This window comes from Drosophila virilis, chromosome X (assembly GCF_030788295.1).
Source record: "Drosophila virilis strain 15010-1051.87 chromosome X, Dvir_AGI_RSII-ME, whole genome shotgun sequence".
Taxonomy (NCBI): Eukaryota; Metazoa; Arthropoda; class Insecta; order Diptera; family Drosophilidae; genus Drosophila; species Drosophila virilis.
In genome coordinates this window covers 19,229,649-19,254,840 of record NC_091543.1, presented here as the reverse complement: position 1 = coordinate 19,254,840, position 25,192 = coordinate 19,229,649, and the positions used below count along the sequence as shown (strand labels likewise).

The 25,192-nt window shown below is 38.4% G+C and overlaps 3 protein-coding genes across 12 annotated transcripts in view; 1 reads left to right on the top strand and 2 right to left on the bottom strand.

Moving 5' to 3' along the window:
- The first annotated feature begins 4,717 nt into the window (after positions 1–4,717).
- Positions 4,718–8,613, top strand: LOC6631785 (late secretory pathway protein AVL9 homolog). Of its 5 annotated transcripts, none has more exons than XM_015171239.3 (5): positions 4,718–4,736; positions 5,482–6,660; positions 6,723–7,124; positions 7,178–7,361; positions 7,426–8,613. In XM_015171239.3, the coding sequence occupies exons 2-5, from the start codon at positions 5,604–5,606 to the stop codon at positions 8,015–8,017; spliced, it is 2,235 nt and encodes a 744-aa protein (XP_015026725.1). In that variant the 5' UTR covers positions 4,718–4,736; positions 5,482–5,603; the 3' UTR covers positions 8,018–8,613. The 5 variants fall into 5 exon arrangements, with proteins under 5 accessions (XP_015026725.1, XP_015026724.1, XP_032295725.1 ...); XM_015171238.3 differs by lacking the exon at positions 4,718–4,736 and adding an exon at positions 5,312–5,409; XM_032439834.2 differs by lacking the exon at positions 4,718–4,736 and adding an exon at positions 5,315–5,413.
- Positions 8,614–8,656: 43 nt separating this feature from the next.
- Positions 8,657–11,237, bottom strand: Ndc80 (kinetochore protein Ndc80). The gene is made up of 2 exons (XM_002055677.4): positions 11,011–11,237; positions 8,657–10,932 (listed from the first exon to the last, which is right to left on the bottom strand). The coding sequence occupies exons 1-2, from the start codon at positions 11,088–11,090 to the stop codon at positions 8,946–8,948; spliced, it is 2,067 nt and encodes a 688-aa protein (XP_002055713.2). The 5' UTR covers positions 11,091–11,237; the 3' UTR covers positions 8,657–8,945.
- Positions 11,238–11,393: 156 nt separating this feature from the next.
- Positions 11,394–25,192, bottom strand: part of LOC6631787 (solute carrier family 41 member 2) — a 32,213-nt gene continuing 18,414 nt past the window's right edge. For 4 of the 6 annotated variants that reach the window (XM_002055678.4, XM_015170839.3, XM_070211363.1 and 1 more), the window contains 7 exons: positions 16,162–16,514; positions 14,505–14,829; positions 14,292–14,438; positions 14,076–14,223; positions 13,050–13,255; positions 12,831–12,979; positions 11,394–12,767 (listed from right to left, as the gene is read on the bottom strand). In XM_002055678.4, coding sequence (XP_002055714.2) covers positions 12,564–12,767; positions 12,831–12,979; positions 13,050–13,255; positions 14,076–14,223; positions 14,292–14,438; positions 14,505–14,829; positions 16,162–16,514 — 1,532 coding nt within the window. In that variant the 3' untranslated portion in view covers positions 11,394–12,563. Of the gene's footprint in view, positions 12,768–12,830; positions 12,980–13,049; positions 13,256–14,075; positions 14,224–14,291; positions 14,439–14,504; positions 14,830–16,161; positions 16,515–18,387; positions 19,761–25,192 lie in introns of all 6 variants that reach the window. The other 2 variants (XM_032439571.2, XM_032439570.2) reach the window with 1 other exon arrangement.

Genomic DNA, 25,192 nt, shown 5'->3' with positions numbered 1-25,192 from the left:
TGAAAAGCATTTCCCACCACTACCAATGCATGCGCGCTATATACACACACACAGCGAGACGACAAAGGTCTTTACACACACACACACACACGTACCCGTATATAAATATTGGCAGACTCTATTAAACGAACGGGCGTGAAAAGGCGCGCTATATGCCGGTGCGCTGGCGATCCCCAACGATGGCCAACAAGTGGCGATGCGCGGAGTGCAGAGGCGGACACCAACACAACGACAAAGACTACGCAATCGAGCCACAAAATGCTTGGCAACCATGGCGCAGGAGCGCATAGCTATTGCATGGACTGGGGACTTGGCGGCAATGCGTGGGCGGCGGCGGTGCCAGCATGTGTGTGTGTGTGTGTGTGTGTGTGTGTGTGTCTCTATGCCAGCCTGGTAGCAGTAACAAATTCAGGTGGGCCGCTGCCTCTGCCGCTGCCGCCGCCGCCGCCACCGCCCACATCCGCCCGACGCGTCGCCTTCTTGCGACTGAAACATAAACTTGTTGAATAAACAAAACGCACACACACACACACACACACAGGCAAAGAAATCAAGAGATTTCCAAAACGAATACTTCCAATTGGCTATGTGCTATGTATATATATATATAGAGAGTGTATATATGCTTATAACCAGATCAAGCATGTATATATAGAGCGAATATAGCCTGGCATATAGCGCATCTATGCGTTGGCGTTTGAGTTGTTTTTGGAATCAAATATCGTTGAACATAAATTTCACACCCATTAAATTAAATATATATATAAAAATATATTCAGGCTGCGTATGTATTGTATATGAAATATATGTACACACAGACACACGCACACACATAACTAGGCTCTGCATAGTTTATAGCTCAGCCATAGAATAACATTTGTTTGACTACGTGCAAATACATTTCAAGATTTAGATCAAATATATAAGCATATATATGCAGATAATATATATAAATATGTTTTACATGAGCATTTCTGATGTGGAAAAAAACAACGTTGCAACATTGCGACATCTGCCGAGCGCAGTGCATGCCCTTAAAGCCCACGAATCTTAACTATTTAGCAGCTTTAGACAATCATGAATACATTTTAGTTTTATATATAGACATCCAATATATATATATATATATATAGAGTACACATGCATACATACATGTACGCTGACGTCGGATTTGGCTGCCAAATAGCCGGCCTTACTGCACAGCGGCCGTAAGTCCGTTCGTTCGTCTCTCAGTCTGTCCGTCTGTCTGTCTGTCTATAAGTTCGATCTATTCGTCATTGTTCTGCTTTTGATTTTCATTTGATTTGTTCGTGCAACATTTTTGCTTAATACCTAAGCAGCATACCCTGCTTGTCTTGCAATTGTCGAAATACTTAGCTAGTTGCGACTGTAAAATCTTCCAATAAATGGCTGTATACTCTTTATTAAGCTAGTGATACATTCAGACATTTTTATACCCTGAACCCATTAAAAATGGCTAAAAAGGGTATAATGTATTTGTGCAAATGTATGTAACGGGCACAATGAAGCATCTCCGACCCCAAAAAGTATATATATTCGTGATCAACATCAACAGTCGAGTCAATCTAGCCATATCCGTATATACGAACGCAAGGATCTCAGAACCTTCGTTCCTTGAAATTTCGGCTATAGATCCTCCTAGTTCCCGCGCAGATCGAGTTTGTTTCCGATATTCGATAACTTGCCCTGTTTCCAAGTAAACGATAAAAATCTATATTGAAATCCTGTTTTTTTAAGCAATTTTTGTAAATAATATGAGCTAGAGTCACCAAACTTGACATGTAAGAAGAAGAGAGTTCAGGGTATCCCCTAGTCGGGAGCTCCCGACCTCTTGCTTGTTAAAATTACGTTGTTGCAACCCAATTATTTATAATAATAATAAAGACATTAATAATACAAATATAAATAGTAAATTTCCATAGATATATTGAAAATATTATAAAACAAGTAAGAGGTTCTAGTCTGGAGCTCCCGACTAGGGGATACCCCGAACCCTCTTCTTCCAACATCAAAAGCATATATATATATATATATTATATTTTACAAGCTATTGGTGCTGATCAAGAATATATATACTTTATGGGGTCGGAGATGTTTCCTTCTGCCTGTTACATACATTTGGATTTTGCACAAATACAATATACCCTAATACCCATATTAAATGGGTTCAGGGTATAATGATAAGAAATGTATCTCAATATAAATATTTTATAAAAATTATATTACTTTTGTACACTGTAATTAAGACAAATTGCATAAAGTCAACGAGTTTCATAAACATTCGAACAAAATCAATAAGAACATTTGATGTAAGGTTGCTGATAAAATATTAAATATATTAATAATATTGCCTAGGACTACCCTAGAGAAAAGTTGATTATGTGTAGCTACTTGACTTTGACAAAAGAAATGTTTTTTTTTTTTATTTTTAAGAAAGAGGAAAAACTATATAAATCGAGATGTTTGAAAGGGTTTGCCTTTATCCGTAAACTAATAGTTATTGTTAAAGTTAACCTCCTTAACAGGAAGATTTCAGCGAGTTAAAACCGCCAAATAATAATTATAAAATAATAGTATGTTTTTTACAATATACTCAAGTTATGCAAAATGCGTAAGGTACTTTTATATAATATTAAATTAATATAAATGAATAAATAGTTGACATGGCGCTGGACTTGACTCTATGATAAATGGGAATAATTATTCTGGTCATTTAAATTGTGCTCTTCTTATTTTCGTTTTTTGTTTTGTTTAGCATTTCATGCCACTGGGTAAAAGTATATGCTTATTTCTTAAATATAGACCTGCTCGTACATGTGTATCTGTATCTCAACACAAATTGGTGTTAGATTTATAAATACATATGTATGCAAGTCGAATGGATATAGACGGCGCGGGACTCTGAGCAATTTACAAAAAGCTCTTCGTATGGGAAAACACACCTGCAGCAGATCGAGAAACAAAAACTACAATTGAGACAGCAGAAAGTCAGCTTGGAATTGACCTACAATTACATAACGAATGTTAAGATCAAAAACTTAGTTTTGAGCTAAGCAAAATGATTTGACTTGCTTACATTTCCAATATCTTATACAATCACATATATACATATGCATTAAATGGGGGCTTTAGTATATTGTAAGCCTGGCTAAAAATCTGTGGGGCTCAGAAAAGCACGTAAGCCCCATTTGGTCGGCTTTAGCTGTAGCTACACATACATGTTCACACATATACACATACATACATTCTTATATCAATTTCATTGAGGGCGTTTCTGTATATGTAAATGTACATTTACCATATGCTAATATTTATAACTTTGAACTTAGAAAGACCAAGCCAAATATTCCAACAATCTGTTTTGCATATAGTATGTGCACGTATGTGCATATGTCAGAAACAATATATGTCATATATATATATATATATATATATATATATACATACAGTTATATATATTTTAGTTGCCTTCAACTAAATTTCAATTCGCATCATCTTCAACATCAACAAAATCAAGGAAAACAAATAGCAATGTTTCGGGTATTGGTGCTATTTTTGGGGTTCTAGTGTGGGCGAAGATGTGCTCGGCTCTTCTTCGGTTCTATTCGTTTCGACACACACATATCTACATTTTAGGATCGTGCATATATATGCATGTGCGTGGCTTATATGGGTTGTACTACAATGTGTTTAAATATCTATCTATGGGGCCTGCTCTTTATTGCGATTACTTGCAAATCAAACGGATGCACAGAACTTAAACATAAACATACAAAGCAATATGTTTCCCATTTGCCATATTTGTATTGTAGCTTATATATTTTCATATATGTCAACTTAGAAATGTGCAGCACAAGATCAGATCAAAAGATTATTTGCTTATCTGTTTATCTTACAAAAAGCGCTCTATTAATTTACATTAACTTAGCTTTAAGCTTCAAGCCCATAAGAATTGCATAGAAATAAGAGAAGCTAAGTCATGTAAGCTCGACTATACTATACCCAAGGCAACAAATTTGCTTCTTTATTACATGCTGTATAATAAATGCTCCCCTGTGTACGCATTTTAGGTTTTAATCATATATGTGACATTATTGATTTTGAAATATAACAACTCACAGATCTGATCAAAGGATGTCTCAAAGTCGAATACTCTAGAAATTTAAAACGAGTTCTAAGATAAGTAAATATTATTTTGAGCTCTTTGAATTGTAATTAAAAATATGTATTAATATGTTACTTTGACAAGTTGTGAAATGCAATGTTCAGATGTCAAATAATTGAATATTTTATTTTTTGTAGGCAAATTGGGTTTCTAAATCTCGGTCACTCAAACACATACGCATATATGAATGTATATAAGTATGTGTGTGAGGTGCGAAAATGTGAGAACTTGTGACTCAGACTCATCTCACTTCAGTATTCTTAGTTTTAGAATAACTTTTAAATTGTGTTAGAAGTACTCAAAACATTGTTGGATATTTAATACAAACTCTGTTTTTGTGTTTAAAAATTATATTGATGTTTAAGAAAAGCAAACATATTTTGTAACAAACAACAATTCGTTGTGTGCCAAATTTAGAATATATACTTGCGGCGTTCGATTTAAAAATAAGTTCAACCAAATTAAACGAAATGAAAAACAGCAAAAAATAAAACATTTAAGAATGAAATTATAGACAGCAAACCAGAAAAACTATAGAAAATCGCGTAAAGTAAGCACGGTTTACACATTTCAGAAATATATTTATTTAACTCCTTCTACTACTTGCATTACTTACTGCATACTTTTTTGAAGAAAGCATTTTTATCTTTAACTATGTGTTCCTTCATTCTTTATATACATGAAGTCAACTGCATATACTTTATTTTGCTTTATAATGTTTCCAACGATCAATATATTTGAGCCTTTGACTTAAACGTTCCCATTTTGTGCCCATTGCCAAAAAATGACTAATTGATTACAAAGCTAATATTTTCTGTTTTAACTAGTAAAATGTGCGTTAAATTTAAAAATGTTCAGTGTGACTTGAGCCACATGGCATGGTAACACACCCCTTTTATGTTTTCTCGTTCTGGTGCCTGACATTCAGCAGGCCCTAAATCCAATGTTAGGCATTTGTGCATATATGTGCATGCAGAGTATATATAGAGTTAAGCCAACAATGGGCAACATGTAACGGCCTAACCACATTGTTATCAAGTACATTCGATGATTGGTAATCGAATATCGGCTAATTGTAACCATAAATGTATCGCACTCAATGTTCAATTACGATTGTTTTAACTTATCGGCCAGCCACCACAGCCTCTTGTCGATAGCCCCGCAGCTCTATTTGCAAATTTTGAAGAACAACGAAATAAGATATCTTACATACACATACACACGTATGTACGTGTGATTTACGTTATTGTTTGGTGCGTTGTTTTATTTTTGCCTAATACTTTTGTTTGACCCAGTGACGCAGCAAGGAAACGCACCCGTTTCCATCTCCCCACCAGCATTCGTTGTTGTTGTTCCTGTCTGACTGACGCATCTGTCGCAAAATTTTATAAAGTTTGCGTGAAATTTAAAGGTAAACATGGCCAGCGAGCCAGAGAACAAGCCGCCTATACTGCACATTCTGGTCGTCGGCTTCCATCACAAACTAGGCTGCCAGGTGGAGTTCTCTCATCCGCCGCTAATCGCCGGCTCAACTGGTCGCAACGAATGCCCGTCCGGCTGGAAGTATTTACCCACTTTGGCCCTCCCGGATGGCTCGCACAATTTCATGGAGGACACCGTATTCTTCAATCTGCCCAGTCTGTTCGAGCCAGCGGCAAGTATTTACGGTGTATCCTGCTATCGCCAAATCCCCGTGGAGAAGCTCAAAATACGCACCGCGGACGTGACCCGCAGCACCGTACAAAAGTCAGTATGCATATTGGCACGCCTACCCATCTATGGCTATATTGAGGTGAAGCTGGCGCTTATCGCCGACGCCTTCTTTGACCAGGGCGACTTTAGCTGCACTGAGCTGCTTGTGAAGGCGTACCAGCAATTGAATGCCTGTCTGCTGGACGAGGAAACGCACCGTCCGCTGCGCCATTTTCATGTGGGTCTCTCGCTGCGCGAAATTGTGCTTCACTGGCGTCACAAGACGTTGATGCTATTCAAATTGCTTCTGCTGCAGCGGCGAGTTGTCTGCTTTGGCTCCCCGGTGCGCGGCATGTGCGTGCTTATACTGGGCATGGCCTCGCTGATACCACGTTTGTTGGAGAAGGGTTTCCAGGAGGTGGCCTGTGTGCGCACCTCACGCCCACTCTCGCCGATGCCTGATTTTACAGACTCGCTGCAGCGCGAAGCAGAGGCCGAGGCCGAGGCTGAAACCGATGTCGTAGCGGAAGCGGAGGACCTGACGCTGGTTTCGTCGGCAGCCTCTGCTGGCTCACAGTGCTGCAACAGCAGCGGCAACACCTCGCCACATACAACTCCAAACTCACAATCACAGGACTCAAGCTGCCCGACCACGACCCCAACGCACCACGAGCTGCAGCGCGCTGACTCAACGGAAAGCGGCAGCAACGCCGGCGGCGGCAGCAAACGTAATGGACGCAGCAGCTCTTTGACTCGCGAGGCAAGCGTCGACACCTTGGCCTGTAAGTTGAAGCGCATTTACCAGAAAACTTCCCAATTGCCTACCCCCAATTATTTTTTGTAGCTAATCTGGCCGCGCTCTGCGCCATCAATCCTAACGATTATCGAGCACCTGTCAGCATTTTTGCAAGCGGAAATCTGTGCCTGCCCTACTTGTCGCTACCATACATGGACCTACTCAGCGATCCAATGGTGCTCTCCTACATCATTGGCACCTCTAATGTGCTGTTCCAACAAAAGCGCCAGCTGGCAGATGTGCTCGTCGATATCGAGGCGGCTAATTTGGATGCACACGATCCGGAGCTACGGCGCCAGCTGGTGCTCAGCACCGAGGACCTGCGCTTCATGGACTATATACTGAAACACGTACAAACGCCCAAAGAGGATGCCGAAGGCAGCGAATATTGGATTCGTGAGCAGTTCCAGGGTTACATATTGGCACTCCTGCGGACTGCGGTGGCACCTGGTAAGTCAAAGTTGGGTTTTATCGGCTCAAGCTGCATCAGATTATCCAATTAGTTTGCTTAGATATCAAGGACAATGATCACTTCAATCCGCACTTCATGAACGCCTTTAAGCGCACCCAATGCTATCAGGAGTGGTTCGATGTGCGGCCGGATACCGAATTTTTCGATGCGCTGCCCGCTGGACATCCATTTGCAGGCACCCTGTCAGTAGCGGACATGAAGCTGAAGCTGGCACAGTAAGAACAATGACAGCATTGAATTGATGAACCTACTTGTATACTGTATTTATTGCTTGTACAGAACCATGCAGAACAGCGAAAGTGGGCGAAAGATTAATCAGGCGGTCAATAACACTAGCCGAGCCGTGGGCGGTGCTATCTCGCAGGCCAAAGGTGCCTTTTCCAGCTGGTGGTCATCTATAACGACTGCGCCCGCTAATAGCACAGGCGGCGCTGCCGCCGGCTCTGGTGGTGGCAGTGACAACAGTCAAGTCCACAGTCTGAGTCATATTGACGAGGGTATTGACGGCGCTGCGGCTTCGCAGCAGCCGCAAGAGATCTCTGTTACATTCCAAAATCACAAGGACGAGGCCGAGCTGGATGTGGCTGGCGTCAGTATACACATGGCTAGCCAAATATGTGAGGAGAGTCTTGAGGAAGCGCACGAGTCAACTGATAGCTCACCGCAAAAGTCGCAGGGCATCGTAGAGATTGGCAGGGAGGCAGAGCTGCTTGACAAGGTCAGTCAAGAACATGGAGCAACAACAACAACACCAGCAACTACCCAAGCGCAATCTCAGCCACTTCGTGCCGGCTGTGGGGGTGATCTGGCTATTTCAGGCGGCACAGCTTCTGCTGTGGAACGCAACAATGGCGATGTTTTCATAGTTTGAGCAACAATCTCACAAAAGCAACAGACACAACCACCACCAACAACACACACACACACACACACACACCAAATTCTGTATAAATTTACCTAAGCTAAACTATACATACTTATTTATTACAACAAAATGTTGTTTCAGTGCATTTTTGTTCCGTTTCGCATTACTCAAATTGGCCAAAAATTATATATTATATTATGTATGTGTATTCGTATGTATGTAAGCCACCCAATGATCCTCACCCACTCCCCAAAAGGCCCAACCCCACACGTGCTCGTATATGTAAACAGTACAATGTAAAGCAAAACCTAAACCGTACCAAGTGCAATTTATAACAATATAATCCAAATATTTAATCTGTGTGGCAATAACTAGGCGAGAATCCAAAGCAAGCGATTGTAGCACCACTCTCTCTTTCTCACTCATATTGATATTTTATAGAGTATTTTGCAGTCGGCCTTGCAAGCAGCTATTCAGCCCAACTATTTCTGTACCTGTGTGTACAATCTAATTGAAGGCCGTTTACGGGCTTGACTTACCAAATTATTCTATGCAATAATTTAAACATTCATCTAATATAATAAATATAATGGAAATAATTATTTCATTTGTACGTTTTCTCATACAAATTAAAGAGTTATTGAATTAAATAAATTATAAAACTTGCTGCATTATTATATTTGTCTAAATATTTTAAAGGGTAAACAGACAGCAACTACATATATGTAATATGACTAAAGAGACAGATAATCGGATATGCCTGTATTCATTTAACAGTTGATGTTTATCGAAAATATATTTTTACTATCCATTTCCATGATCAAATCTAAGACATCATAGGAAAAACTTGAAGTAGTGCTTATTTTAAATTATATACCTGTTGGCAGTTTTTATAACATATTCCATAAAACATTCTGAGCCACATATCAGTTAATTAATTAATTTTAGCATTTTTAAATACCTCATTCAGTTCGTCTTCAAATGGCGGCAACTCGATGCGTTCGAGCTCCATTTTAAGATTGGCCAGTTTGAGCTCGTTTTGCTTATAAATCGCATTGAATTCCTTGAGCTTTTCCTCGCCATTCGCCAGGGTCTCTTGGTATTTCTTAAGAAAATCGTATCTGGCGCTCAAACGGTCCTGTTGTCGGCGTTCAGCATCGCTGAGTGTTTCCTCATTCTGTTGTCTTTTGTTTTCCAAGAGCTCAGTTAGTTCGCGATGTTCCCGCTGAAGTTGCTCGACCTTTACACTGAGTGCAAGCCTGCGTTCCTCCAATAGCTGTTGATGCTGTGCCCACATGGAGCTGTTGGTCTTAAAGTTCTGATGCAGTTGCGCCAATTGCTGCTCATATGACTGAATCTGTGTATTTAACTGGTTAAGTTCAACATCAAGATTTCTATTCTGAAGCGTTAATTCGGTTATGTTCTGCTCCAGATGCCGACGCCGCTCCTCGTGCTGGGCGCCTCGCTGATCCAGCAATGCGAGCAGTTTGGTCAGACGCCGATTGCGTGCGTGAATGTCGGCATGCTGTGGTGGCAACGGCAATACCAACTCCAGTTTCTCCTTCTCGCTGGCGCTGCATATGTCCGAGTCGAGACCAATGTTTTGCGCGTGTGTGTTAAATTTCTCCACCTTGTCCAGCAAATGCTTCTTGGCACGCGACAGTCGGACCTGCTGATTGTTGCCGCGCTCAGTGAACTCGCGCATTTGCCGCTTATAGAATTGCTCCTCGTTCTCCAGATCGTTCAACAGCACCTTCATGCGCTGGAACTCTTCGGCTGAGCACTTTTGTCTGCCCACTTCGCGATGCAGTTGCTGTCGCTCCTTGCGCAGTGCCAACATTTTGTCAGCATTTTGGGCACTACGCGCACATAGCTGCTCAATCTGGTCACGGTATTCCTTCGTATTGTTTTGCATGGTTTGCAGATCAAACGCCAGACGCTGATCCTGGGCTCTTAGCTGTTCCAGCTGCTCCTGATTGTTATTGGTATGCAGTTGCAGCTGATCCTCCAGCTGCTGCAACTCCTTTTGCTGGCGTGCGACATCCGCATCCAGAGCTGCCGCGTCAGGCAAGTCACAGAGGCTTTTTATGATGCGATCGCTGCTCTCGCGCTTCAGCACCGCATACTCTTCCAACTTTTGCTTGTCCCACACTGCAAAACAGTCCGCCGCTCTGATGAACAGCAACTGAATCGTCTCCTCGTTAAGCATTACGCTGCTCGTCTGTGTGTCAGATAAGGCCATGGAATCGAGTGTGTTCTGCACATAGCTGGGCTGTTCACTAGTCTCCATAAAGGGAAACTCCTCGTACTGGCCAGAAGCCTGCTGCTGACCGGGCGACGGCGGCGCGAAGTCCTTGAGAAAGTCAAGCATAACGACGACATGGCCAAACGAGTGCTGTGTAGTCGGTGTCATTAGCCAGGACTTGTTCACCTGATACGGATAATTGAGCTTATGCAAGGCTCTCGTTATATCCTCAACATGATTTGTGCCCACGCTGATGCGGTTGCGCCAAATAAATTGCAGGAAAAAGTTTACAATGCCCACAAATTGTTTCATCGTCATTTGGCGAAGTGCCGAACCACCTCGGCTGAAGAACTCGTTGGGAAAGCCTTGCAGAGCATGAATCTGTGCCATTTCATCCAGATATTCAGCTATAAGCTGCGACTGCTCCTGCACCCACTTCTTATCCGTGTGTAGCACCACAGGCCGCTCCACCGACGAAGCCTGCCGATGTCGCAACGGCGTCACGCTGTTCCTATTGACATTGGCCACACTCCGCTTTGTTGTGGGCGGCGGACCAGTGCGAAGTGGCGTGCCACGATCCCGATCCTGGCTGAACTGCCGCGACTGCGGCTGCCAGTTGCTGTGAAGCATCTGACTTGGTTTGTGTGCGGATGACGTTGTGCTGCGTAGCTGCGTCCTGAGTATAGTAGTTAGACATACAAAACATAGAAAACCCTCAATTCAATATCCATTATTATATACCACATCAACTTGCCTTGTTTGCCGCTTGTTAAGGACGTTGCCATCATCCCGGGCGTCATCATGAAATTCTGAGGTCCGTCGTGGGCGATACATATTCCAATAACACTATAAGCCCACACAGTATTCAATTGGAGCAAATACATCCAAAGAAAAAACTAACTCGAAATAACTTTTCTGTTTAGCGCGTCAGTTGCTTTGAAATTTGGCATTGATGCGACAATGGCTTCCCCATCACTGCGCGATATCGATATATCGATATCACCTCTGCGGCTGAGCAACGATCTTCAGGGCTGCAGCAAATGGCAAATTAGGGTGTACAAAAACCGATATTCTCTAAAAATAGCGCGCCCTATTTAAAATTTGGGCCGTTATAAAATAAAATCCACTTTATGTTAATGTCTTTCTTTCGTTTATTCCAACATATTAAATAATTTTAATTATTGTTTCCTTCGTTGGACAATAATCATGCTATTTTCATGTATTACATTAATTTATAATTATTATTTTAATTAAATATCGATCACATTTCCTTTCAGAACGTCTCATCTTTCCCTGTTCGCTTCACATAACGCACAAACAATATAATAATTAGATACATTATAATTTTACATTCTTAATTTTCAATACATACAAATACACAAATGTGTTCAACTTAAAATATTTTTTACAATTAAAAAAAAAAATAATATACACCTACGCTTTTTAACAGGGGCAATAAATAATAATATGGTTTTATTGTTGTTTTGGGAAGTGCGCATAGCAAAAAAAAAATTGTATTGCTTACATTAGGGGAAAACACACATGTTTAAAACAATGAAGCGAGACTTGCAAAAATCAAATCTGCGCTAATACTATAAATTGTATTATATAAAAATTAAGTAGGCCATATTTAAGACTATTTTAGTGTACAATTTATATAGTTTAGATGCTTAAAGGAAACTGCGCACCATCAGAACACAAACAATAAAAATGAAAATTCCTCTATTGTTTGGTTTGATGTTTTACACTATTGTATGAACTTTTCTGCTCTCGTTTTGGAGTAGCTTATTTATATATGTATAATATTGTCCTAAAAGCCTTAAAAAATATTACGCAGCGTCCTGCCATGTGGCTGACCAAGCCAACACAAGGCAGACCTTCAAAATTTACAATATACTCGGTACATAATATCTTGGTGGAGCAAAGGAACACAAGCAAAAGCCATGTGAAAGCTACAAAAAAAGGGGAATCATCCTCAACATTCGAAATATTTTAAAAATATTTGCATGGGTCTTTTGTCTATTTGTTTTGGGTTTGATGTAGTCGAGTGTTTTTTTTTTTGTTTTTTGTTTTTTGTTGTGTATTGTGTGTGGTTTTGGTGTTTATCTTTGTGTATGCATACATGTACATACTTTCAGTTTCTATGTTAGAATTTAGGTACATTACAGTTCTTTGTATTATGTTGCTGCATCTGCAATTTCATATCATTCTCAATTTGCATTATCCTATTGCGTGCTAACTAAGAAACTGGGCACCATCGAAAACGATGCGGCCCCACAGCTAAATTATGTGTGGTTGGCTTTGTCGCTAATTGGGCGCATTCAGTGTGTCCAAATTGGAGCCGTATTGTTTGTTCACCGACATCGTAAAGAGCCAGGCGACAGCCAGCAAGCTGCTACCCAGTAGATCACCAAGCGCTGTCAGATATGGTATAGCCGAATTGTCCGGATCGATCTTCCATTTCCACATGGCGTGCACAATGATATGCGCAATGTAGAGCAGCATCATCACCTGTTGACAATTTATAAAAATATGTTAGTAAAGTTCTTTTGAAGGAGACTACTCAAAACTTACCTGTATCAAACTGGCGATCAAATAGGATAACATAAATACCCACGTTACAGTAGTCGTGCTCATGTTTATATAATCGGCCGCAAAGATGAACAATATATTGCCGGGTATGGACATGGCGATGAGAATGCGTGCCGTCTTAGCATAGGGCACTGCGCGTAAAATTGAATAAGTTTAATATAGCAAACTTAGTTGCATAGAGTTGAGTGCTGGCCAACTTACCACCCTTGAAGAGTGCTCGCCACGGCCACTCGACGATCTTTGTGTGCGGTGGTATAATGCCAATAATTGAGCTTTGATGAAGCATTGTGGATATTTTGCTGGCCTGCACTGACACCAGATTGCCGCCAATGCCGTTAATAATCGGCTGGAAGACCACAAAACCAGTGAAGACCTCTACAGCGGCGTCCAATACGAGACCACCGAGCCTGCGAAATGTAAATAAATAGAAAGTATATATTAATATTCAATATTATTAATATTTAAATTATTAAGGCTCTACTTAAGCATGTAAGTTCTGTTCAATTCCCTGCTAAGAATCTGAATACAATTTTGTTCATTATAGATATAAGCTATATAAGTATACATAATGAGCTCAGAGTTCTCAATTACTGATTAAATTACAATTTTGGTCTGTCCCAAGCATGCAACAATCTCAGCCCAAATCCAAAGGAGCATATCACTATTTAAAGGTGACTTGGCATGTCTTCTATCTCAAGTTTGAAACCGTCTAGACAACCTCAAGTAGCATACAAGTCATTAAACCTATTAAAACTAAGCATTAAATGCCTGATAATTTATAAAATCGCTTATAATATATGCTTATAAAATAAAGGTATATTAATACCCGTGCTGTCTATAAATAAACCAAGTTTGGCCAAAACTGGGCCGCGCTGACCGCCACGTTGCGAGTCAAGGACAACAAAAAAAAAACAATGGCCATTCGCTAAGCTGGCGATTTGCAGCCTTATAAATAATGAGAAACAAATAAAAAAAAATAAAGCGATCAATCAAAAAGTGTTGCCAAATTTAGCACACCTAATGCAGCATGCTGAACATGAAATGGCACAAATTATAAAGTATAGAAATAGAAGCTCAAATTGTGCTTATCACGGCCCAATTCAGGCGGCAAGCACCAAGCACCCAAACACCAAGCACCAAGCACCAAGCGCCAAGTGCACTTCACAACAGACTGAGTGAGTGAATGCGAGTGAGAGGATGATAGTTAGAAATGTAGAAAGATCTTACCCGCTAATGCAGAGCGCTGATAGCACTGGAACCCAACCGCTCTTTAACACCGGCCGCGTATACTCATTCTTCAGCACAATGACGACCCACATGGGCAGCAGTATCAGATAGCAGGTAACCACAATGAAAGTGATCCACAGATGGGTCTCTGCAGCAGAGAGAAGACGTTTGAGCAAGTGCTTTATAGCTTTATAGAAGAGAGTGGGGGCAACATACTTATATTCTCATAGAGTAGCGAGGCAATGAAAGACAGCAAACTGATCGAGACAACATCACCAATGGAGGCAGCCAGCGGCGTGGCCAGGTTGTCCGGATTTAGGCGATACTTTTGGGAGAATAGAATCACAGCCACCAGCACAAAATCTGCAATGTCATTGAAATATATATGTTAAACAAGGCAACGATATGGACTCAGCATGTTAAGCTTACCCAGGACAAAACACGACGAGGTCGCCGTAAACATGGCCGATGCTGTCAACAGCATCACATTCTCAAAGTAAAAGTTACCGGTCATGGCTGCGCCCACGCTTGTGGCAAACATGGCAACCAGAAAGGAGGCAACTGTTGCCTGCACCTGCACCAATGCAATGTTCCCGACAATCATCCGTATCACATTCGAACGCGCCGTCATATTGCCCAAATTGACCTGTGTGGAGAGCCGAGAGGCGAGGCACATGTCCAGATTACCCTTTAGGCCAAGCAGCGCCGGCACCAGTATGAACAGCTCGCTAACATTCTTGAAGACGTACCATTTCTGCGATCACAAAGCACCATATAAATTAGTTGGTTGCCTAATATAAAGTGGCCATCATAAAGTATAATGCATTGGCCGCGATTTATGGCAACACATAAATAGCGATTATAAATCTGATTGTGACGTCATTATCAAATCAGGCAAGGCTAACCCAGGTTGTATATATACATAGACACATGCTATATATATTGTTTTTTTTTTTTTTTTTTCTGGTATCAGTTCGGTTCGTCTTTTATCAAATTTGATTGGAAGCTCGAGTTGGGTATATGCTGCCTGTAACTGGACCAGCGGTTAGCTTATACCAGAATTTTTAGGCTAATTAGCGGCCAAATAAATATTTATTAAGTGCTGAACGTTTTTTTTTTTTTTTTTTTACTCTTATATGTATGCATATTCATAAGATATTCATGTCGAACCTTATAAAGAAATGTGTATATATATATATATATTTTTATTTATTGGCATCGGACTTAAGTTGATTTACTGCCTTCCCCAGAGAGCTCATGTACCTTTAAGGTGTTATTGATCTAACTAAATCATTGAACTTTTTCTTTGATTTTAGAGAGGTTTTTTCTGAAACTCAATATGAAGCATATTCCTATTATGCAATTTCTAAGAAAATGGCTTTTAAAAAAATTATCAAGAGAGACTATTATTTAAATAAATAAAATATTAAATCTATAAGAACAGTTTATGACCCATTCAAGGAGTCTTCAAGTATCTAATTCTATTTCTATTTGGACTCAATTGAACAACTTTCTTCTGCGCATCTTATAAATGACAATTGGAAATCATCATTAAAATCGAGCCTAGGCAGGGATTGTAGAGTTAAATGTAAGTGAATTGTGCAGTCAAGTAAAATTGTTGACAAGTGCTGAAAATTCATTTAATTAGTTGCTGATTTAGAAACTGCTGCAGTGCAGCTGGTAGCGTGTCTGTGTTTCTTTTGTCAAATATTCTCAGGCTTGGGGATGGTAACGAAAACAAATTTGTTTAGCTTGTGTCTGATTCGGATTGTGGCTTTGTTATGTGTAATTTTAATGAGCCGACGGAGGAACAGTCATTAGATTTTACAATTTAATTTGCGTGTCATTTTAATAGTCCGCACTTCTTTTATCTACATCACGGCACTTGCGCAATGTCAATGGGGCAATTTATGAGATTAATCAGTTCACTTAGAGATTGAGAGAGAGAGAGAGAGCGAGAGTGAGATTTCCATTAGCTAATCAACGAACCGAACTTACAAACCATTAACCAAGCCGTAACACTCTGTGCCGACGCACGACACATTTTGATAATGCGTCGATTTAACAGAATTATCAACATATTTACCTCGACGCGTCCAAGCACAATGCCCGCTCCGATAGTGCCAATGCCGGCCAGGAAAAACGGTATGGACACCTGCAGCAATATGGTTTGCCATTTCTCTTGTTTGATGCCGGGTCGATTCAGTGCCAACTTCTCCTCGGAGCTGCCGTTGATGCCCGCAATGCTGGATGCATCCGCTGCCAGGGCGCCTAAGCCGCCATGTCCGCCTCCGCCTCCACCTCCGCCTCCGCCGCCGCTGCCGCCGCCACCCGCCGCACCTGGATCCGGTTCGGAGGATGCTATGGACGTCGTGATGATTGAGCTTAGTGAACCAGTTGTCGAATGGGGAAGGCCGGACAACTTCTCATTGTCGGGGTCTGTGCAATATGGGGGTGGAAGAAACAGAAATGGGAAGAAAAAAAAAGATGCAGTTAGTAAGGGGATATCTAGCTACAGTATCTAACTGTGTATCTGTGCACGTGTGTGTGTGGGTGTGTGTGTATCTGTGGCATGCAACTAAATTCAAGAGCGTCGTGCAATTAGCAAGGCAATTAATTACCATTACAATAAAAGATGAGCATTACTTATAAGCGCTACCCTATACCCTATCCCCTAAAAATTTGTTTAAAAAGGCGTTTGTTGTTGTTGTGTCTTTTTTTTTTTCGTCGCTCGGTTAAACGAGTTTTCAGCTGCCAAATGAATAGAACAATTGTTGCTGTTTTTTTTTTTTTTTTTTTGTTTGCGCCAAGTTAATAAATTACAAATCGTTCGTCCATAAAAGCGCAGACAACAAAACAAACAAACAACTACAGCAACAAATGGCACGCAATAATAATTAAAGATTTTATGTGTTTATCATCTATTATAAACATGCATACGAATTGCGATTGTGCGATTGTAAAATAAGACAATATAATAAAACCGAATAAAAAACAAAATACATAAAATGAAAAAATCTCTGGCGCAAAGTTTTAATTGATGCTCCTTTGAATAATCTATTAAAATACATTAAGTTATCATACAATGTTGGTTAGTGTAATTGTTGCTGTGCTCTATCATAATTGTGTAATTGAGTGTATTTATGTGTGTGTGTGTGTGTGTGTGTTGCGTGTGTGTCTATTATGATGCGACATTAGTTGAAACATTTTGAAAGAAATTATGCATAAGCATTGCAATAGAAAATGTAAGATCGGTAAGACCGAAGCTGTTAATGCCCTTACAGAGTATTCATAATAGCTGCTACTCAATTCTATTTGTGGTCATATAATGTAAAAAGTCTTATAAGACGCATGCCACGTGTCCAATCAGATTAAACTAATCTAACTAAACTAGTCCTAAAATTTCTTTAATGATTCTTGCTTTGATTCAGTTGAAATATAAAATTAATAAAAAATATATCTACGGAAAATTTTCAATTCGAGCTAGTGCTACAATTTTTCAAAGTTTTGAGACTATGTTTTTACCTAAATATCAAATATGTGTTTCTTAGAACTTAAGGTTTATACTAATATTGAAATTTCAAATCTACAAATTTGATTTTTAAAAATCGAGATAAACAGTGCAGAACATTTCAAATTATTTCAATATATTAGGAGAATATCAAATGTAATCTATTCATTATATTAATCTTGAACTAACTGGCTCGCTTCAGAGTACTATGGAGCTAGTTTGTCAGTCTAATCTAGCCTAAGCTTTAGTCAAATTTGCCTGATAGCTTAAATTCTACGAACTGCTATAAGTTACCATGTTCTGATTTAGATAGCAGTAAGAAATACTTATAGCTCGATATGCTAGACAGTCGGACGATGTTTATGTAGATAAGTATATGCATATGAATATGTAATAAACTATTAAGACTTAAATTATGACTATATCAAGTAAATAATTATAGTATAAAATGCTTGAAATAGACGAAAGAGAGTTAAAGATAAAAAAGAGAGGAAAATAGAAAATATGCGTATAAAAGAATAGAGCGGAAGAGCTCCAAAATGGCGGGGAGAAGAAAAAGAGAAATGGGGCAATTGTACTCAATAACCAGCACACTTGATGCAGCAGCACAGTTATCATTATCGTAATCGTTATCGTTATCGTTATCGGCAACTGATCTATAATGCCTATATACAGCAATGATAATGATGATGATAATGATAATGAGTGATGGTGATGATGATGATGATGATGATGATGAGACGATGCTGCTGCTGCTGTTTGCTGTTTTTTGCTGCCAACTGATTTGTGGTCGTCACTCACCGTTTCCATTGTAGATGGTAAATAACTTGTATTTATCATCCAAGGCCGCATCTAGCGGTGTTGTTGTGGTCATTGTTGACAATTGTTGTTGGTATATTGGTGGCGTGGCATATGGTGAGGACGTTGATGATGTGTTATTGTTATTATTGTAGCTGTTGTTATTATTGTTGTTTTGGTTGTTGTTGTTGCTATTGGTGTTGGTGTTGGTGTTAGGGTAATTGTTGTTGTTCGTATTGATATCGATGGTTGTGGACAATGACGGCGGCGCGACACCATCATCAGCCCCAAATTCGGCGGCATCATTGTGGGCGGCATATGTGGAAAGTCGTCGCACATTCAACGGTGAGAGCGCAGGTTTCTGTCTCTGCTTCAGCTCATTTGGTATGGTTGGACTGGGTGGTGTGTGGAATGCGGTGTGCTGGTTGTTGTCTGTGCTATGCTCTGTATTTTGATTGTGTTGCATGTGTGTTGTCTGATGTTCGTTCGGTTGCGACATTTTTGCATTGATCGCTCGTTTGTGTTAGTGTAAGTGTGTGTGTATGTATGTTTGGGTGTGTGTATGTGTGTTATTGTTTTTTTATTTACTTGTTTTACTAGCTGGGCCTAAAGCGTGCGCAGCAACAGCTTAAGTCAAAGCCAAAAATGCAGCTGTATTTATTTGATTGTTGTTGTTTTTGTGAGTATTCTCAGTTGCACAATGGAAATTCATTTAGATAACTAGAATTCAAACTAAACAAGAAACAACAAGAATACTTGCAACTAATTGTGGTGCAATTATATATATTTATGCGTATATATGTATTGGGGAATTTTCTGCTTTTTTCTTCTTTCTTTCTTTATGCTTCTTTAGCGTTTTGGCATATTTGCATTGTGCAAAAGGTTCTCGATTGGAACTATCACTAAACAAAATTGAAAATATCACACAATTTTTATTGACTTCCTTTACAAAGGTTAAATAAATAAATTAATAAATTATTGATGAATGCGCGAGTCTATTGTGATTATGGAGTTTATTTTTTTATTTTTTTTTTGGAAAATGTTTAAGGAATATAAATTGAATAAAAATGTTATTGAAAAAACCAATGCCCTTTGGTTTACATTGTATGTGAGTGTGTGTTGGGTTTGTCTTGTGTGTGTGTGTTGCGAGTGTGTTGTGTGTGTTCGTTGGGTGTGTGTGTTGTCGTGTGTATGAGTGTATGATGTGTGTGTGTGTGTGTGTGTGTGTGTGTGGTGTGTGTAGGGTAAGGCGTCCTGTGTGCTGTGTCCAGTTCGTTATTGTGCGTCCTGTTCTTCGAGGCGGGTGTGGGTTGGCGGATATTAAATATTTGAAGGACTAAAAGGACAGAGCTTTAGTCACCGGACCGTTGATATGGCTGCAAGCAACAATATAACGTTCATATATTGTTGTTTTCGTTGTAGTATTTGTTTCAATGAATTTGTAACTTGTAGAATTATAAAATATTATAAACAAAAATATACGACAGTTTCGGAAATCAATGAATATTTTTTGCACAACACAAGGCAATAGTTAAAAAAAAAAAAAAAACACTAAAAATTAAAGTTACAAATGATATTCATTACGGCAATACTTTTGCTTTTGTTTTTGACCTGCCCAAACATCTTGCACTTCCGCACAAACAACAAACTCGTATGGCACAAACTTTTGGCTCTAAAGAAAAACCTGAATTAGTAACAATCTAGTTGTATATGTGTATTATATATTGTAAATAAATATTTAATGCAACAAAGAAGACAAAATTGGACATTATTTAGGCGAGGTATTCCAAAAAAAAAAAAAAATCATCAAAAAAGTTGGACTACACAAACAAATCGTTTTATGGTCAACAACTCTTTTGAACCCATCGATTTCAAATTTCTTTAAATGTTAATTGATAGTAGGGAATCATACAAATTGAAAAATGTAGAACATTTCAAAATAGGACGATGTTTATTCAAAATATTACAAAAAATATCTGAATTTCGAAACGAACTTACTTTTACTGTTTCACTTGTGTAATACTCAATAATGTGAATAAAGTCATCCATCTCGCATGAATAGAAAATGAGGGTCAAATGCAGCGCAAGACTAAATTCAATTTTTAGTTCTATATTCGAGGTACTTCAAACACACTTTCAGGTATTTATGTAAAATATAACTTTAGACATGGAGGTTATGATATATATGTAGATTTTTATTCTCTGAAGGCAAAATGGGTGGATGTTTCAAACTTGAAGCAAAGGTCGGGAAATACCAGCTAATAGATATACATTTATTATTATATATTTATATGTATATATATTTCGTTTTTGTTTCCAAAAATTCGCCGACTGTTGGGAAGTTAGGGACCTGTTTTTGATCGAAGCGTGTTTAGCAGCCCACACATTTTGCATTTGCATTAATGAAAACATTTAAGCAGCCGCATTGAAAAGCAACCAGTTTTGGCCATCCGAATGTGTGTTAAAGTGAAAAACTTGCAGCTGCAGCAAGCAGCAAACAACAAACAACAAACAACCAGCCAGTTGCCAAGCGAACTGCCAACTAATCCAAAATCCAATGCCCAACACACAGCTGACTGTTGGCCAGTCTTTGAAGCGTGTCGCGTTTTCAAGTTTATGGACATTTGACAGTTTATGCGATTAGATTTGGAATCCCAGCGATCGCTGTTGCGACAACAGCGCCCACACTTATCAAGACAATCCGAAAGTCGGTCTCGTGATCGCAAATCAATAACAAATATATATATATATATATAAATATATATATATATAGCGATCGCTATCAACAGAAGATTGGAGTGTAGATAAGATTGTGATAGATATACATAATACAAATATCTTCAAAATACAATAAATCAAAATAAGAAACAAATTCGATAATCTGTATGCCACAATTTTGGATCCTTAACTTTTATATCATACGATAAGCCAGAGGCAAGAAACTAATTAGATTGGGTTTAAGAGTTTGAGAGTAATTGCTCAAGTTTGACAAAAAGGTTTTAGTTAGTAAAATATCATTTTGTACTCATACTGCTCAATAATTTATGAGCCCATCAAATTTTCAGTACAATACGCAGCTTCTCAAGTAGCAAATAGATAGTTTAACTTTTTGATGGTTGCATTATACTTAATATTTTAGAGCCCATCAATAATGTTGAACAGAAAGCAAACAAATTAATCACGACAGACATTGAGACCTGTAAGATTTCAATCAATATATGAAAAGAAAAGAAAAAAAAGCACTTCAATAATAAATAACAATTGTTAACTGACAATGACTGCGCATGTGTTGCAGAAAGAAGGAAAACAGGTGAAAACACAAGTTCCGAAAAGTAACATAATCTAATCAGTGTATAGCATTTTATTTTTTCAATTTGCTTTGCTTATGGTAAATGTTAAAAATAAAAATGCTCACACGTGCAATTTTTATTATTATTATTATTATTTTTTTTTTTTTAGATTTATGCACTAAGTTTGTATTGTTGGCTAATAAGTTTTGAGAAATAACTAGATGCTTGATATTGAAGTGGGACAATAACAAGGGTGCCCCCCTCCCTCCGATCCCTTGCTCACTAAGCCAAAGAGATGCATTAGTAGACATTTAAAGGCGGCTTCTTTAATGGTAGACACAAAAACAAGTGAATTTAACAGCGGCTTATAAATATTTGAGATTATGAATTAATTAATCAATATATTGTGATTAATATATAAATTAATAAATCATTTTTTTTACTATGCATAATTAACGTGGGATGCTGTACGCAACATCTACCTCGAAAAAGAAAATAAACTGGGGCAGGTCTCAAGCATATTAAAGCCTTGCAATTTGTTAAAGCTAAAGTCCAGAATACTTTTGAGCTTTTTATTAATAACACAACAAAAAAAGGCAACATTTTGTTATTGTGTGTGTGTGTGTGTGCTCGGCACTTGAGCGCGATAATATTTCAATTAGTAAGACTTTAAGTACGTTTATCGGCTTGTTTAATGCTGAAATCTATTAAATTTCTTATCACCTTGAATTTGGCAACATTGAAGTGACAGCACTGGCCACGGGACAATTGGCCATTCCGGGTAATTCACAATGCTCGGAAATACTTGTCATTGCAATGGTATTTTTTCTCTTTTTTCTTTCTATTTGCTCTTTTTATAATAGCTTATCGGCTATACTGAAAAATATTTACAAGAAAAAAAAAACAAAAACAGAACACACTGTAAAATGTTGTGTACTGATTTTAAGCACATTTATATTATTGTTATTGTTTTTTGTATTTTCTTTACGTTTTTGTTGCCATTTCAAATTACGCACCGTTTTACACCCATTACACATCGCGTATACGGCCCGTTAAACGGTTACATATGTATTTGTTTTTTCTTTTTTAAAGACAGCTCAAACGACGCGACAGAAATTTAGCTTAATGAACACACAGTCACATTCAAGTTCAAAGTCAACAGACAGACAGACAGACAGACAGACGGACAGACGGACAGAAAACTGACTGACTGACCGAATGACTAACTGACGTACCTAATTACTCAAAACTGATAAACTGCATAATTAAACTAAAACTGAACGAAAGAGTAAATCAAGTAAACGATCGCAGTTCGTTTTGTTGTTGTTTTTTGTCTAAATTGATTTTTACTTTGTTGTTTTCTTTTCTCAATTGAACTGCCACATAATTTAATAGCTTCAGATTCAATTTTAAATGCGGAACTTTTACGCTGACTGCTACGCAAAATTGTATAACTATTTTGCCCAGCCGAACGCTGTCACGCATACAAATACAATTTCTTTCTTTCGGCTAGACACAATAGCGCCATAAAATGCTAAGCCAGTCGAGTAGCACATATATAAAACATATAAAAGCAACTATTTTCGGCACAACGAAGTTTAAGTACCCTTTATGTTGATATGCGAGATAGATTGTGTAGCTATACTGAGTTTTCCCAAAGTATTCTATCTCGAAAGACAGTAATTTTGCAAATACAGATCGCTTCTTTCTATGGAGCTTTGTTTTAAAAATACAAAGAGAGAGAGAAAGAAAGGTTTTACTAACAATATATATATAATAATAAAGTAATATGTATATTTGTATATGCAGGCAAAGTCCGCCTTCATAATGAATTGGCTATGCGTCTTAATGTCTGTTATTTGTTTTACTTGTCATAATCATCTTTTTATATACCCTGCCCTGCCTGACTGTCAGTCTGTACGACTGCGGCTAGCTCAGAGAGCCTAAGGGCATGAAATTCGACTTATACTTATGGCTGACATACGTCGATGGGTTTTGAAGTCTTTCATTAAAACTAAGTCTGTTATTTGTATCATATAAAATGCTTTATATTCTAACACATTCGATATATATTCGATTTTCTGCATATAACGGATATATTGCATTCCATCACTTTCAAATACGTCCAAAATTTTTGTTTGTTTGTTTTTAAATTGATTTTTAAAATACCAAACGTTTTGCAAATAGTTTAACTGTTTTCAAGTTCGTGAATACCAGTTCCATGGAACATCTGGATACAAACTCTGCACGTGTTCGTACGGGTCTTTGGAATGCCAGTAAAGTCCAATAGATGGGGTTTAAACACATGAAATACTCATCAAAAATTCCCTATTGATATATAACAATATTTATTTCGATAGGAGAATAAGTAATTCAATCAATTTAAAATCGTCTAAATCCAAGCAATGAGATTTAACTTTGATTTATTCTACCCAAAACGAAGGTCGTATCTATTCAGAGTTTTATTCTACTTGTGCCATCTGATCGAAGTACAATGATTTTATCACGCTAGAGGCATACAAAATAAAGAAGCCGAAACACGGCTAACAACCCATAGAAATTCAGTTGGCATTCGATTATTTGTTTATCATCCGCGTCGATTAGATTACAAATGTTCGCAAATGGCAACTAAGACACGATTGACGTACAGAAATTGCAGCCGAACTTGAAACACACCCCGATTTGTCAAAAGTACAAGCAATTTGCCTAATTTTTAATGGATTTTTAATATATGCATATAAATATATACACATAGCAATATATATGAGGCATACTCAAGTAACTGCCGCAAGAATGGAATGGAAGTAAGCTGTAAGATATATATCTGATATATATATAAAATAACGTATTTTTAATACTGTGATATGATATTGTAACATGGGTTGTCGTATAATTGGTCGCATGGGCCGCACAGTACGCGCAGCTATCCGTTTAACCCCAGGAAGCCCGTCGTCTCACTGGCTGACATTAATTTAGAAAACGTGAGCTAAATGTGCGCCGTTTGTTAATTTCTATTTATTTTCATTTATTGTGATTAAGCTGCAACGTTGTCGCCAGCTACAAGTCGCACAATATCCAGATATGTGTATATATACAGATTTATATATATATATATATATAGATATAGATATATCGTGTAAGCACATAGTTCCCAGGCTCAAACGCGTTGGCTTGTCGCCGCAATCTTCTTGTCGCGCAAAAAACTCTTGGTTTTGAATTATTTTAAATTGCGCAAATTAAACATGTAAGAGAAGGGCTTCAGTGGTAAATGCACAACAAGAAGATGTTCTCAAGTTAGAAAGTTGATTTATAACTATGTCAAAAATGTGCGTTGCCAGTAAAACGTTTCGGCTTATAGCCAAAAACGAAACTAAATGAATCTAACTCTGGAGAGAGACAGAGAGAGAGAGGGAGCGTATTGTTTGGTCGAATATATAATGTGATGATATATCTACAGGTAATCCAGCAAAGGCACAAAGAGTCGAAGCTCAAAGTTAAAACAGTTATCAAAATGCATT